The following is a 13,764-nucleotide window of genomic DNA, read 5'->3' as shown; positions in this document are numbered from 1 at the left end:
CCTGAGCAGGAACTTGATAGTGGTGTTCATAATCATGTGGGGTCTGGGCAAGAGTAAGTAGGGGGAGTTGTTCCATTGGCAGATACCTCAAGAACCAGGCTAAAGAAAAAAAACCTTTCTTTACTCAGCACGTGGTGATGACCAGGAATGCACTGCCCGAGTGTGTTGGAGGTGGAGTCAATTGTTCCTTTCAAAAGGGGTTTAGTGTCATGGAGTTTTACAGCACAGGCAAAGAGGCCTTTCGGGCAATCCTATCTGTGCTGGCCATCAATCACCTATCTACAGGGGCAGGTTTAGCAGTGGGCTAAATAGCTGGTTTGTAATGTAGAACAAGCCAACTGCGCAGGTTCAATTCCCGTACCGGCCTCCCCGAACAGGCACTAGAATGTGGTGACTAGGGGCTTTTCACAGTAACTTCATTGAAGCCTACTTGTGACAATAAGCGATTATTATTATCTTTCCGAATCCCATTTCCCAGCACTTGGTCCATAGCCTTGTATGCTATGGTCTTTCAAGTGTTCATTGAAATACTTCTTAAATGTTCCTGCCTCTATCACCTTTTCAGGCAGCGAGTTACAGATTCCCATTACCCTCTGGGTGAAAAGGTTTTTCCTCAAATCGCTTCTAAATCTTCTGCCCCTTCCCTTATGCCTACACCCCCTGGTTATTGACCCCTCTACGAAGGGGAAAAGTTACTTATGTACCCTATGTCCCTCAATTTTTTACATCTGAATCAGCAGCCACCTCCCTTCCCCACAGCTGTCTCTGCTCTAAGGAGAACAACCCCAGTCTACCTAGTTTCTCTTCATAGCTGAAAAGCTCCAGTCTGGGCAACATCTAAGTGGGTCTCCTCTGCACCCTCTCTAGTGCAATCATGTCCTTCCTATAGTGTGGCGAATGGAACGATTGGATAAACTGTTTGGAGACAAGATCGTCAAGTATATGGGGAAAAGGCTGGGAGTGGGACTAGCTTAGTAGCTCTCCCAGACACCTCACACAAAGGGAATGGGCTAGAATGGCCTTCTTCTGTAATGTAACTATTCTATGATTCCACAATCATTTTAGCTTAACCCATCAGTCAGCAAAGAAATCCACAGAATACCGACAGTGCAGAAGAAGGCCATTCAGCCCATCGAGTCTGCACTGACCCTCTGAAAGAGCACCCCACAGACCCACTGTCATGGGCCAGGGTTTAGAGAACCCCAAAGTGTATCATGGAGTTTACCTGACCCAGAACTTTACTAGATTGTGGGATGGGGAGCACACGGCCCACTCTACAGGTGTGGTAGAGCAGAAATGGAAAAGTACTTTTTTAAAGCAAAACAATGTTTATTCTATTAACTCAAGTTAACCTTTTTAAAACAAACAGTGAACATCTCAGCAACCATTAATTCAAATACAACCCCCAAAGAATACAACACTAAGTAATCCATTAAGCTTTCCTTTTAACATCCATAAGACTTAAAACACCTTACCAAAAGCACATTAGGTTTACATTTACTACTGACAACATTTATAATTCTGAATTCACCAAATGATCAAGAAATAGTCTTTTCATGGCAGAGAGATCAACAGTACACCTACTCTGTCTGGCTTCAGTTCTAACACTGAAAATAAAAATAAAACACATCCTGCAGCAAACAGCCTAAAACGAAAGTAAAAAGCTGACAGACGGCCCAGCTCCACCCACTCTCTAACATCACTGCAGTAGTAAACATCCATTTCTTAAAGGTACTCTCACTACAGATATTTATATACACACCCATTTATAAACACCCATCTCTTAAAGGTCATCTCACATGACACCTCCCCCCCAAGAAAAAAAAACCCATCAACTTGAAGATGGTTTCATTTTTCACCTTTTCATTATCCTTGAAGAAATGCACAAAGTAAATATACTTTTTTGTTTGAAAAAACCCCACACACAAACAGGTACAGTAATATAGTCCATTTTTGTTCTTCTTCCTCCAACTGAAATCCTTCCTGATTGACAGTCTCCTTGAACAAGAAGGTCTCTGCACGATCCATCCATTTCTCTACGCCTCGGCCTGTCTCTTTAAAGTCAGATATTTTAGTTCAATCTGATCACAGAGTCCCTTGTAATTCGCCAACACAGGAGCATTGGTTATCACAGCCTTAAGGCAGTCAAATGCCTGTTGAAAGTCCGCTGTCCATTGAAATTTTCGACGTTTCTTCAGCAAGTCTATCAGTGGGGTAATCACGCTACAAAGCTTTTGCACAAATGTTCGATCAAATCCACTCATGCCAAGACATTGCATTATTTCCCTTCGTCTTGAGGGTATTGAAAACTCCTCAACAACTGTTGGTTTCACATCCCGTGTGACCATTCGGCCCTGTCCGATTGTATGGCCAAGGAACGTGACTTGGGCTTTTCCAAATTCACTTTTGGCTAGGTTTATGACCAAACCTGCCTCCTGAAGTCGATCAAATAACTCCATCAAATGTTTTAAATGTTCTGTCCATGTCTGGCTGAAAATCACCAGATCGGCGATGTATACCGCACAATTGGATAATCCTGAAACAACTTTGTTGGTTAACCGTTGAAATGTGGCTGGGGCGTTTTTCATGCCAAATGGCAGGCATAACTTTGAATTGGTATAGACCATCTGGGGTCACAAAAGCTGAAATCTCTTTCGCCCTTTCGGATAAAGGTACCTGCCAGTAACCTTCAAGTAAATCCAGTTTGGAAATAAAAGCTGATTGTCCCACTTTCTCAATGCAATCCTCCAAACGTGGGATAGGATGAGTCCATTCTTGTAACTGCATTAACCTTTCTATAGTCCACACACAACCGTTGGGTACCATCTGGTTTAGGTACCATCATTATGGGTGAGCTCCATTGGCTGCAACCCACTTCAATTATGCCATTTTTAAGCATACTCTCAATCTCTTTGTTAACCTGTGCCAATTTTAAAGGGTTAAGTCTGTATGGATGTTGTTTGATTCGAACAGCATTTCCCACATCTACATCATGTATAGTAATTTTACTACTTCCCAATTTATCTCTACAAACTTGCCCATGTGATATCAATAACTCATTCAGGTCAGCTTGTTTTTCCTCTGGAAGGTAACTCAACAATTTATCCTAATTTTTAAAAACATCCTCATTTTCCAATTTAATTTGAGGTATGTCAAATTCACAGTCATCAGGATTTGGTTTGTCACTTTGAGTTAGAATCATTAAAACCTCCTCCTTTTTCTCTCCTCCCCTTTCAAAGTTTTAAGCATATTCACATGACACACTCGGTGAGTTTCCCTTCTATCCGGCGTTTTTAACCACATAATTCACCTCACTTAATTTCCTTTTAATCTGATAAGATCCACAAAACCTAGCTTTTACAGGTTCACCTACCACTGGTAACAACACTAAAACTTCATCTCCACTGGCAAAACTAGGAACTTTGGATTTCTTGTCCGCTTCACATGTTGTGCAACTCTTAAATGTTGTCTCGCCAATTCGCCTGCTCTATTTAATCGTTCCCTAAATTTGACACGTAATCCAATAATGTAATTTCCGATTTTCACTCACCAATTTTTCCTTAATCAATTTAAGTGGTCCTCTTACCTCATGACCAAAGATTAGTTCTAAAGGATTAAATTTGGTTGGCTCATTAGGTGCATCCCTAATTGCAAACAGTACGAATGGAATTCTTTTGTCCCAATTCTCTAGATAATCTTGACAATAAGTCCTCAACATTGACTTTAATGTCTGATATCACCTTTCTAATGCTCCCTGCGATTCTGGATGGTACGCAGTTGATTTAAATTGGTTTATTCCTAAGCTAGCCATAACTTCTTTGAATAACCTAGAGGTAAAATTTGATGCTTGATCCGATTGTATTTCTGTGGGTAGTCCATATCTAGTAAAGAATTTAAGTAACTCCTCCACAATCTGTTTAGCTGTAATATTACGTACTGGAATGGCCTCTGGAAACCTAGTAGACACATCCATTATAGTCAAAAGATGTTGATTCCCACTTTTTGTTTTAGGAAGCGGTCCTACGCAATCAATTAGGACCCTTGTAAAAGGTTCCTCAAATTCTGGAATGGTTATTACAGGCACTGGTTTTATCACTGCTTGAGGTTTCCCTATCACTTGACATGTGTGACATGATTGACATAATTTAACTACATATTTATGTAGTCCAGACCAATTAAAATATTTTTGGATTTTAGCTTGAGTTTTCCTTATTCCCAAATGATCTCCCACTGGTACCTCATGTGCAACTCGCAACACCTCCTTTCTATACCCTACCAGCAATACTAGTGATGAACTTCTGCCCACTTTTCATCCACCTGCATAGGTAAAGGTCTCCATTTTCTCATCAAGACATCACTTTTACGGTAATAACGGTCAGATTCCTCTTCCGTGTATGCTTTCTGAGACATCCATTTTATTTCTACATATTTTTGTTGTAACTCCGCCAATTTTCCTGAACTAAAAATATCCGCCTCATCCTCCACCTGTTCTTGTTCTTTTTCAACCGTCTGATCAAAAATCGTTTCTGACAATTGCACTTCAACGTCATCTTCACTCTTTGATTTCTCCTCTAGTTTTAACCTGTGACTTGGCGACCTTGTCACTACACAATCCGGAAAAATCCCAGGATATTCATCCTTCAACACTTCAGTTGTCTGATTTTCCACTGGCTTATCAACCACAGTAGGCATCACTCCCACCTGCGATCCAGCTATATCATTACCCAAGATAAACTGTATTCCTGGACAAAATTGTTTCTCTATTACTCCTACTACCACTTCACCACTCTTCCAACCTTACCTTATATAATTGAACACTACTCCTCTCACCCTGAATTCCACATATTACCACCTTTTCTGGCAACATTCTTCCCAAATTACATATCTCCTCATCTCTTACCATTAAAGATTGACTAGCTCCCGTATCTCTTAAAATGGTGACTTCTTTACCTGCTCCTCCTGATACACATGAGTAAACTTTACCCACACAAGTAAATTCTTTAAAGAGATCTGGCACCTTCTTATCAATCACCTCTTGATCAGGCTGTACAATATTTTGCATCTCCTTCATTTCACTTGGGCTTTCCTTTACCACTTTAACAAACCCCACTGTCTTATCCTGTTTTACCACATCAGCCTTCCCAGTGCTTTTCTTCAACCACCAACACTGTCACTTTACATGGCCTAGTTTATTACAGTGAAAACATTTGAAACTTTTCATGTCTCTTCCACCCTCCTGGATTTCTTTTTTAGTCTGAGGTAAACTCTCCTTATTTTCTCCCATCAGATCACCTTTACCTTTTCCACTTGAGTATTTCTTATGACCCTAGTTTCTATCCCTCACCGGCTGAAACTGGTGTTGGAAAACAAGCTTTGATTTATGAACTAATTCATAGTCATCTGCCATTTCTGCTGCTAATCTCACTGTTTTAACCTCTTCCACACGTGTTCTCACTACATCAGCAATTGAATTTTTAAACTCCTCCAAAAGTATAATTTCTCTGAGAGCTTCATACATTTGGTCTATTTTCAAAGCCCTCATCTATCTATCAAAATTACTCTGTTTGATCCTTTCAAACTCCATGTATGTTTGACCAAATTCTTTCCTTAAATTTCTAAAACTTTGTCTGTAGGCTTCAGGTACTAGTTCATAAGCACCTAAGATGGATTTTTTCACCTCCTCATACGTTCCAGATACCTCCTCCGGTAGTGATGCAAACACTTCACGAGCTCTACCTACTAGCTTTGTTTGAATCAGTAATACCCACATGTCCTGTGGCCATTTCATTTGTTTAGCTACCTTCTCAAATTAAATGAAAAAGGCTTCGACCTCCTTCTCATCAAACCTTGGCAATGCTTGGACATATTTAAATAGATCCCCACCAAGCCTTCGACTTTGACGCTCTTTCTCACGATCGTCATCACTATCCACCAACTGTACGTTTCCCTTTATGTCTGCCAATTTAAACTGACTGTCATGTTTTATGGCCATTTTCGGAAGTTCAAACTCTCTCTCTTTATCTTTTTCCCTGATCTGTATCTCCCTTTCTCTTTCTTTTTGTTCTGCTAGGGCTATTCTTTCTGTTTTCTTTTCTTCTCTCCCTTTTTTCTCCCTCTCTCTTTCGTATTAAGCTGCTTTAATTCTTTCTCATGTTCCATTTTTAAATTTGTAACTGAATTTTTGCCATTTCCAATGAGTCAAACTGCATCTCAGGCAACTTTAAATGCATAGCCACCGCCATAATGACCTCATCTTTTTGCATTTTGTCAGGTAATGTTAACTGCAATGTTTTTGCCAAATCTAACAATCTGCTTTTAACCTCTGTCCGTCAGGTACTGTGTGTGGCCGTCTCCACCCCCAAAAACTTCAGAGCCTCCGAAAGAGCGATTGTCCACAACACACTCTCTACTTAAACTAAAATACCACACCTGAAAAGCACCCACAATATGCTCACCCCTCACTGTCTTTAAGTTTACTAAGCCAATCAAATAGATAGACTTTTATCCCCCTCGAGCCCCCAATTTGTTATGGGCCAGGGTTTAGAGAACCCCAAAGTGTATCATGGAGTTTACCTGACCCACAACTTTTACTAGATTGTGGTATGGGGAGCACACGGCCCACTCTACAGGTGTGGTAGAGCAGAAATGGAAAAGTATTTTTTAAAGCAAAACAATGTTTATTCTATGAACTCAAGTTAACCTTTTTAAAACATACAGTGAACATCTGAACAACCATTAATTCAAATACAACCCTCAAAGAATACAACACTAAGTAATCCATTAAGCTTTCCTTTTAACATCCATAAGACTTAAAACACCTTTTATCAGAAGCACATTAGGTTTACATTCACTACTGAGAACATTTATAATTCTGAATTCACCAAATGATCAAGAGATAGTCTTTTCATAGCAGAGAGATCAACAGTACACCTGCTCTGTCTGGCTTCAGCTCCAACACTAAAAACAAAACTAAAACACACCCTGCAGCAAACAGCCTAAAACGAAAGTAAAAAAGCTGACAGACAGCCCAGCTCCACCCACTCTCTGACATCACTGCAGTAGTAAACACTCATTTCTTAAAGGTACTCTCACTACAGATATTTATATACACACCCATTTATAAACACCCATGTCTTAAAGGTACTCTCACATGACACCACTTCCTCCACTCTTTCCCTGTAACCACACCTAACCTACTCATATTTAGACACAAAGGGGCAATTTAACATGGCAATCCACCCAACCTGCACATCTCTGGTCTGTGAGAGGAAACCGGAGCACCCGGAGGAAACCCATGTAGACACTAGGAGAGAGTGCAAACTCCACACAGTCACCTGAGGTCGGAATCGAGCCTAGGTCCTGGTGGTGTGAGGCAGCAGTGCTAACCAATGTGCCACCATGCCATCCACAGTCCCACACTACTCTTTTGCATGTTAGTGGGAGAGTAATATTGGTCCGGGTGTAACACCCGCCTTCCACTCGATTCAGTGGGAATTCTGCCCAGTCAGTTGGGTTAACATCACCCCGGTTGGTTTTCCAGAATCCAGTCCCTTTCGAGGAGGACCGCACAGCTGACATCTATTCATCCACTTTTTGCCTCCCCACCCTGGGGTGCGCACAAGAAATGAACCCCTTCCTGCCTGTTCATGTGTCCTTTTTGAAAGGGGGTGGGTGTGAAGAGATAGTGGACATCAAATAGAGTCAATCTGAATGATATGCAGGTTAGGTGGATTAGCCAAGTAAAAATTGCCCCATAGTGTCCAAAGATGTGCGGGTTAGGTGGGGATGCGGGGATAGGGTGGGGGAGTGGGCCTGGGTGGGATGCTCCTTCAGAGGGTCGGTGCAGCCTCGAAGAGCCGAATGGCCTCCTCTGCACTGTAGGGATTCTGTGGATAAAGAAAAATCGTCTCCCATCAATTCAGTAGCCCTTGCCAGCAACCCCCAAACTTTGCGGGTCTGACAGTGGTGGCAAAAATGCAAGTACATGAACCTGCAAAACACACGCACACACACAGAGATCGGTAACTCTGACTCCGTTTGGCGCGATCTTGTGAAAATAGGGCAGGTGCCCTGACGAATCACAGGAAAATCAGGGCAGGAAGCAGCCAGCCCAAGCTGCTCTGCAGCGCCAGCGGGGCTGAAACAGAGCGCTGTGCGTTTCAGCAAGCTGTTCCCAATTGGAGGACGCTCCCCGTGCACCAGCCAACTATTCAGGTCGCTCCTGTCGACACCACCACCCCCCCCCCCCCCCCCCCCCCAAAAAAAAATGTTTATTTTTCTCGAACTTAATTTGAACGTTTTAAATCCGTTTCCTTCAACCCCGAGCACCATCAGCTCCCCTCTCCAGTCAGGAGAAGAAGCAGAGCATCTTTTCTTTGAGAGATCAGTGATGTTAATTACAGTGTTCAAACATGCAAAATATAGACCGGTGACAGAAGATGGCATGTGGAATGTCACACAGCACACACACAACGGCTGCACTCAAACCCCACCGGGAACACAAGGAAGATTGCTTTTGTTTCAAAGCCTGGTCTCGAAAATGAAAATTAGAGCACATTTTTTCCCCAAAAGTAAATAAACGGGCATAAGCTAATACATTTGCAGATCATTGCAGACCACTTCTGTGCAACTGAAGTGACAATAATTTGAGTTAATCGGATAAAGCGTTACTTTTTTTGGGGTCCTTATAATTCCCACCCAGGAAACTTATCTAATAAGATACAGATCCACAACTGGTTACATCAATAACAAAAATCCCCTTCTGAAGTAGCATTCAGATCCCCGAAGACTTTCCAATGTATCATTTTGATGTGTTTATTTCCTCCTGTGAGGTTTGTGTTTTGATTCCGTCCTCCATAACTAGTCAATAAAAGGCAAACTGTAAATAGCATAATTTCAAAAATTCACAGAGTTCCCTGTAGTCACAGGGAAGATGGTGGTGGGGAGGAGGGGGGGTCACTACATCAGATTGCGCCGGGGGCACATAGTCAATTCGGAATTTCAGAGCTGTCGTTAAAGAAATCGAAATCCGGAGTGTGTATCTGAGGTATATAATAAAACAAATCATGGTACAAATGCTTACCTGCGGGGTACAGGGATTGCACTGGCGTTTAGGGACTGCAATCTCTGGAATACATTGTGTGAAGCAATGGGGTCAATCTACTCGCATTTAAAGAGGGCAATAAGATTGGGGAAATGCTGCTGCAGTCCCCCCCCCCCACCCCACACACACACACACACCCTCTCCCCTCTCAACGAGAGTCTGGTGCTGTCACCGAGGGACAAGTAGCCACTTGGATGTGCAACACACACACACACAGCAAGCACAATATTACCTGGCTTCTCCGTCGACATCTTGCGGGAGAATGGACAGCGATTCCTGCAGAACGCGATCCAGATGTTGCCTCTGGGAGAATAAACAGCCTGTTTGTAGAGATCGGCTGCTCCACCTCGAGAACGAAACGAAATGATAATAATGAGGAGAGAGAGAGAGAAAAAAAGGGGGTGGGGGGGATGGAAAGGCGGTCGAGAGGAACAGTTCTTAAAGCCAGCCTGTCTCTTCATAGACCCTGACAATGAAGCTTGCTCAAACCTTCTGTTGCCACTGTAAAGAGGGAGGGGGCGAGGAAACACTGCGAGATTGTCACTGTGTTCTGGAGTGTTATAGATGTATTTTACATCTAGGGATGAGAATTGGACCGAGAAACAGGGGTCACGGGGTGGACTATTCATCGCTTAAACTGGTGGGAAAGGCATCACTTTTTGACCATAAATATAGCACAGCGAGGATTAAAATCACAACAAACAACCCCCCCCCCCCCCTCAGATGTGTGCAAAACAAAATCTAACCTGGTTGCCACAGGCACTTTGCAACTTGGTGGGAATCCACCTCCCTCCCATTAAAGTGTGAGGGGTGATAGATATAAGACAGATGTCAGAGGTAGGTTCTTTACTCAGAGAGTAGTAAGGGTGTGGAATGCCCTGTCTGCAACAGTAGTGGACTCGCCAACACTAAGGGCATTCAAATGGTCATTGGATAGACATATGGACGATAAGGGAATAGTGTAGATGGGCTTTAGAGTGGTTTCACAGGTCGGTGCAACATCGAGGGCCGAAGGGCCTGTACAGTTCTATGTTCTAATTGTTCAATTCAAATGAGGTAATCTGTCTCCATCAGCGACACCCAGCTTTTTTCTGCTGTCGACATGAGGTTAATGGTACTCGCTGTTATTTCTGGGGAAATCTCACAGCAACTTCAGGCTCAGGGCAGATGGCGTATCGAAACTGGGGCAAATTGAAGATAATTAATGATGGGTCTTAGATGATCCAGAAAATCTCTCCCCGTCCCCCACACCCTCTCCTCACCCCATCGCCACAAGAGTTCTCCAATACTGCCTGCTGTCATTGTAGCTCTGCCTTGTAGGTAGCCCTCTGAGTGTAAAGTCCAATTCCAAGGGCTTCAATACAGAAATTCTAGGCCGGCACCCACTCCAGTGCAGTACCATAGAACATACAGTGTAGAAGGAGGCCATTCGGCCCATCGAGTCTGCACCGACCCACTTAAGCCCTCACTTCCACCCCATCCCCGCAACCCAATAACCTCTCCAAACATTTTGGTCACTAAGGGCAATTTAGCATGGCCAATCCACCTAACCTGCACATCTTTAGGCTGTGGGAGGAAACCGAAGCAAATCCATGCAGACACTGGGAGAACGTGCAGCCTCCGCACAGACAGTGACCTAGCGGGGAATCGAACCTGGGACCCTGGCGCTATGAAGCCACAGTGCTATCCACTTGTGCTACCATGCTGGATAAATGGAGTGCCGCACTGTTGGAGGTGACACATATTGGATGAGATGTTGAACCAAAGCCATCTCACACCAATGTAAACAGTCCTGTGACAACATTTCAAAAGAGACCAGGGGAATTGCCCCCTGTGTCCTGGCCCTTGACCAATATTTACCCCTCAATCAATGACACAGATTTCCTGATCACTATCACATTGCGTGTCACGGGAAAATTGACGTCCCTATTTCCTAAGTAAGTAAAGTAATTAAATCGCCATAGCCCCAGATGACCATAGGCTGCTTTCTTTCCCCTTTGAGGGGGGAGAGCTGACTGGTGGTGATTTAACCTGAGGATCACCACACCTCAGGCAAGGGTCAAGGTTGAGAAGATGGGGCCTTCATGAATAACCTCAGCTGGTACGGGGCATGAACCTATGTTGCTGGCCTCTCTCAGCATCACATAGAAACATAGAAAATAGCTGCAGGAGTAGGCCATTCGGCCCTTCGAGCCTGCACCACCATTCAGTCTGATCACGGCTGATCGTGCAAAATCAGTCTCCCACTCCTGCTTTCTCTCCATACATCTTGATCCCTTTAGCCGCAAGGACCATGTCCGGCTCCCTCTTGAATATATCCAATGAACCGGCCCCAACAGCTTTCTGTGGGAGAGAATTCCACAAGCTCACAACTCTGAGAGAAGAAGTTCTTCCTCATCTCGGTCCTGAATGGCTGACCCCTTATTCTTCGGCTGTGACCCTAGTTCTGGACGTCCCCAACATCGCAACATTCTTCCCACATCTAGCCTGTCCAGTCCCATCAGGATTTTGTATGCCTCTATGAGATCCCCTCTAATTATTCTGAACTCCAGTGAGTACAAGCCCAGTCGATCCAGTCTTTCTTCATATGTCAGTCCTGCCATCCCGGGAATTAGTCTGGTGAACCTTCGCTGGACACCCTCAATAGCAAGAATGTCCTTCCTCAAACTCGGAGACCAAAACTGCACACACTGCTCAAGGTGTGGCCTGACCAAGGCCTGTATAACTGCAGCAAGACATCCCAACTCCTATACTCTAATCCTCTCGCTATGAAGGCCAGTATGCCATTAGCTTTCCCCACCGCCTGCTGTACCTGCCAACCTTCAGCAACTGTTCCACCATGACACCCAGGTCTCGCTGCACTTCTCCTTTTCCTAAACTGCCACCATTCAGATATGATGTGGAGATGCCAGCATTGGACCGGGGTGAGCACAGTAAGAAGTCTTACAGCACCAGGTTAAAGTCCAACAGGTTTGTTTCAAACAACCCATTGATTTCGGGCGTATGGGTCGGAGAGGGCAAGGTGTCGGCGATATACCAGGAGATGAAAGAAGAGGGGGAGGCTTTGGTAGAGGAGCTGAAGGGTAAATGGGAAGAGGAGCTGGGGGGGGGGAGATTGAGGAGGGTCTGTGGGCTGATGCCCTAAGTAGGGTTAATTCCTCTTCCTCGTGTGCCAGGCTTAGTCTGATACAATTTAAGGTTGTTCACAGAGTGCATATGACAGGGGCGAGGCTGAGTAGGTTCTTTGGGGTGGAGGGCAGATGTGGGAGGTGCTCAGGAAGCCCGGCGAACCATGCCCATATGTTTTGGTCGTGCCCCGCACTGGGTGGGTTCTGGAGGGGAGTTGCGAGAACAGTATCTAAGGTGATGAAAGTCCAGGTCAAGCCAAGTTGGGGGCTAGCATTATTTGGAGTAGCGGACGAGCCGGGAGTGCAGGAGGCGAAAGAGGCCGGCATTCTGGCCTTTGCGTCCCTGGTAGCCCGGCGAAGGTTCTTGTTAGTGTGGAAAGATGCGAAGCCCCCCAGTGTGGAAGCCTGGATAAATGACATGGCAGGGTTCATCAAGTTGGAGAGGATAAAGTTTGCCTTGAGAGGGTCTGCGCAGGGGTTCTCCAGGCGGTGGCAACCGTTCCTAGACTATCGCGCGGAGCGTTAGATGAAGTTCGGTCGACAGCAGCAGCAACCCGGGGGGGTGGGGGGGGGGGCGGGGAGGAAGAGGGAGGGATGGGGAAGGTTTTTTTTTCTGGGGGGCATCTGAGCAAGAAAATACATAAATGAACCAGAAAACTGATATGTACAGGAGGAATCCAATGTACAAAGTTCTGTATCATATTGATTTGCCATGTTTATGTCTTGCTATGCGAGTTTTCTTTTCTTTTTGTTACAAGGGGGGGGGTTGTTTGTATGGTTGAAAATTTTTGTTAGAAAAATTCTTAATAAACATTTTTTTTTTAAAAAAGAAATTCCGAATGGTTGAAATATTAACAATCTCAGGAATCAAAACTAACAATCCTTTGTCAAAGACAAAATGAAAAGGTGGGAGTCACATGACCTTCCACCTACCCCCCTAAACTCAATCTAGCAGCAGACTCTCTCACCATGGAAGTAATCTCTCCTGGAATGATGGCTTATCCAGCATCCGTTTCTGCCCGCTGACCTCTGTGAAGAAATGCATCATTGGACCTTTGCTTCTGAACTCTTAGTTTGTGAAAAAGTAGGACTAATTTATTCTGTGATCTTTGCCCTCAATCTCTTTCTTTTCTGTATCCCTTTTATTGTGTGAATGCAAAAGGGGGCTGTAATGAATTGTTTTCCCACTTTGAGTGTGAAAATAAACTAACCCTCTAAGTTTATCCTATCTTGAGTTGCCTATGGGGTTATTAGTAAAACATTGTATCACAATAAAACAGAGAGGGTTTGAGAAAGATGCCACCATTGTAAAGGGGCAGATAAAAAACATTGTTCTATTAATGGACTGGTGGTAGGAGGAAGTATCAGAGCTATTTAAATTAACCCTTTCCAGTTTGTAACAATTTTGGTTTCTGTGTTTCATTCACATCATTTATAGATACAATCGTGTAGTTTTTTGGTGTGTGTGTGTGTGGGGGGGGGGGGGGGGGGGGGGGAGAGACTCCTGGTCAGCCATGTTTGATGTTGAGGGGC

The 13,764-nt window shown here is 44.1% G+C and overlaps 1 protein-coding gene across 2 annotated transcripts in view; it reads right to left on the bottom strand.

Moving 5' to 3' along the window:
• Positions 1-9,607, bottom strand: part of prrt1 (proline-rich transmembrane protein 1) — a 132,257-nt gene extending 122,650 nt beyond the window's left edge. Inside the window, exon 1 of one of the 2 annotated variants that reach the window (XM_072475656.1) lies at positions 9,336-9,607. In XM_072475656.1, coding sequence (XP_072331757.1) covers positions 9,336-9,564 — 229 coding nt within the window. In that variant the 5' untranslated portion in view covers positions 9,565-9,607. The remainder of the gene's footprint in view (positions 1-9,335) is intronic. The other variant, XM_072475657.1, reaches the window with a different exon arrangement.
• Between the last annotated feature and the right edge of the window lie 4,157 nt (positions 9,608-13,764).

Source organism: Scyliorhinus torazame, chromosome 14, assembly GCF_047496885.1.
Source record: "Scyliorhinus torazame isolate Kashiwa2021f chromosome 14, sScyTor2.1, whole genome shotgun sequence".
Classification (NCBI taxonomy): domain Eukaryota; kingdom Metazoa; phylum Chordata; class Chondrichthyes; order Carcharhiniformes; family Scyliorhinidae; genus Scyliorhinus; species Scyliorhinus torazame.
This window is presented reverse-complemented; position numbering and strand designations above follow the sequence as displayed.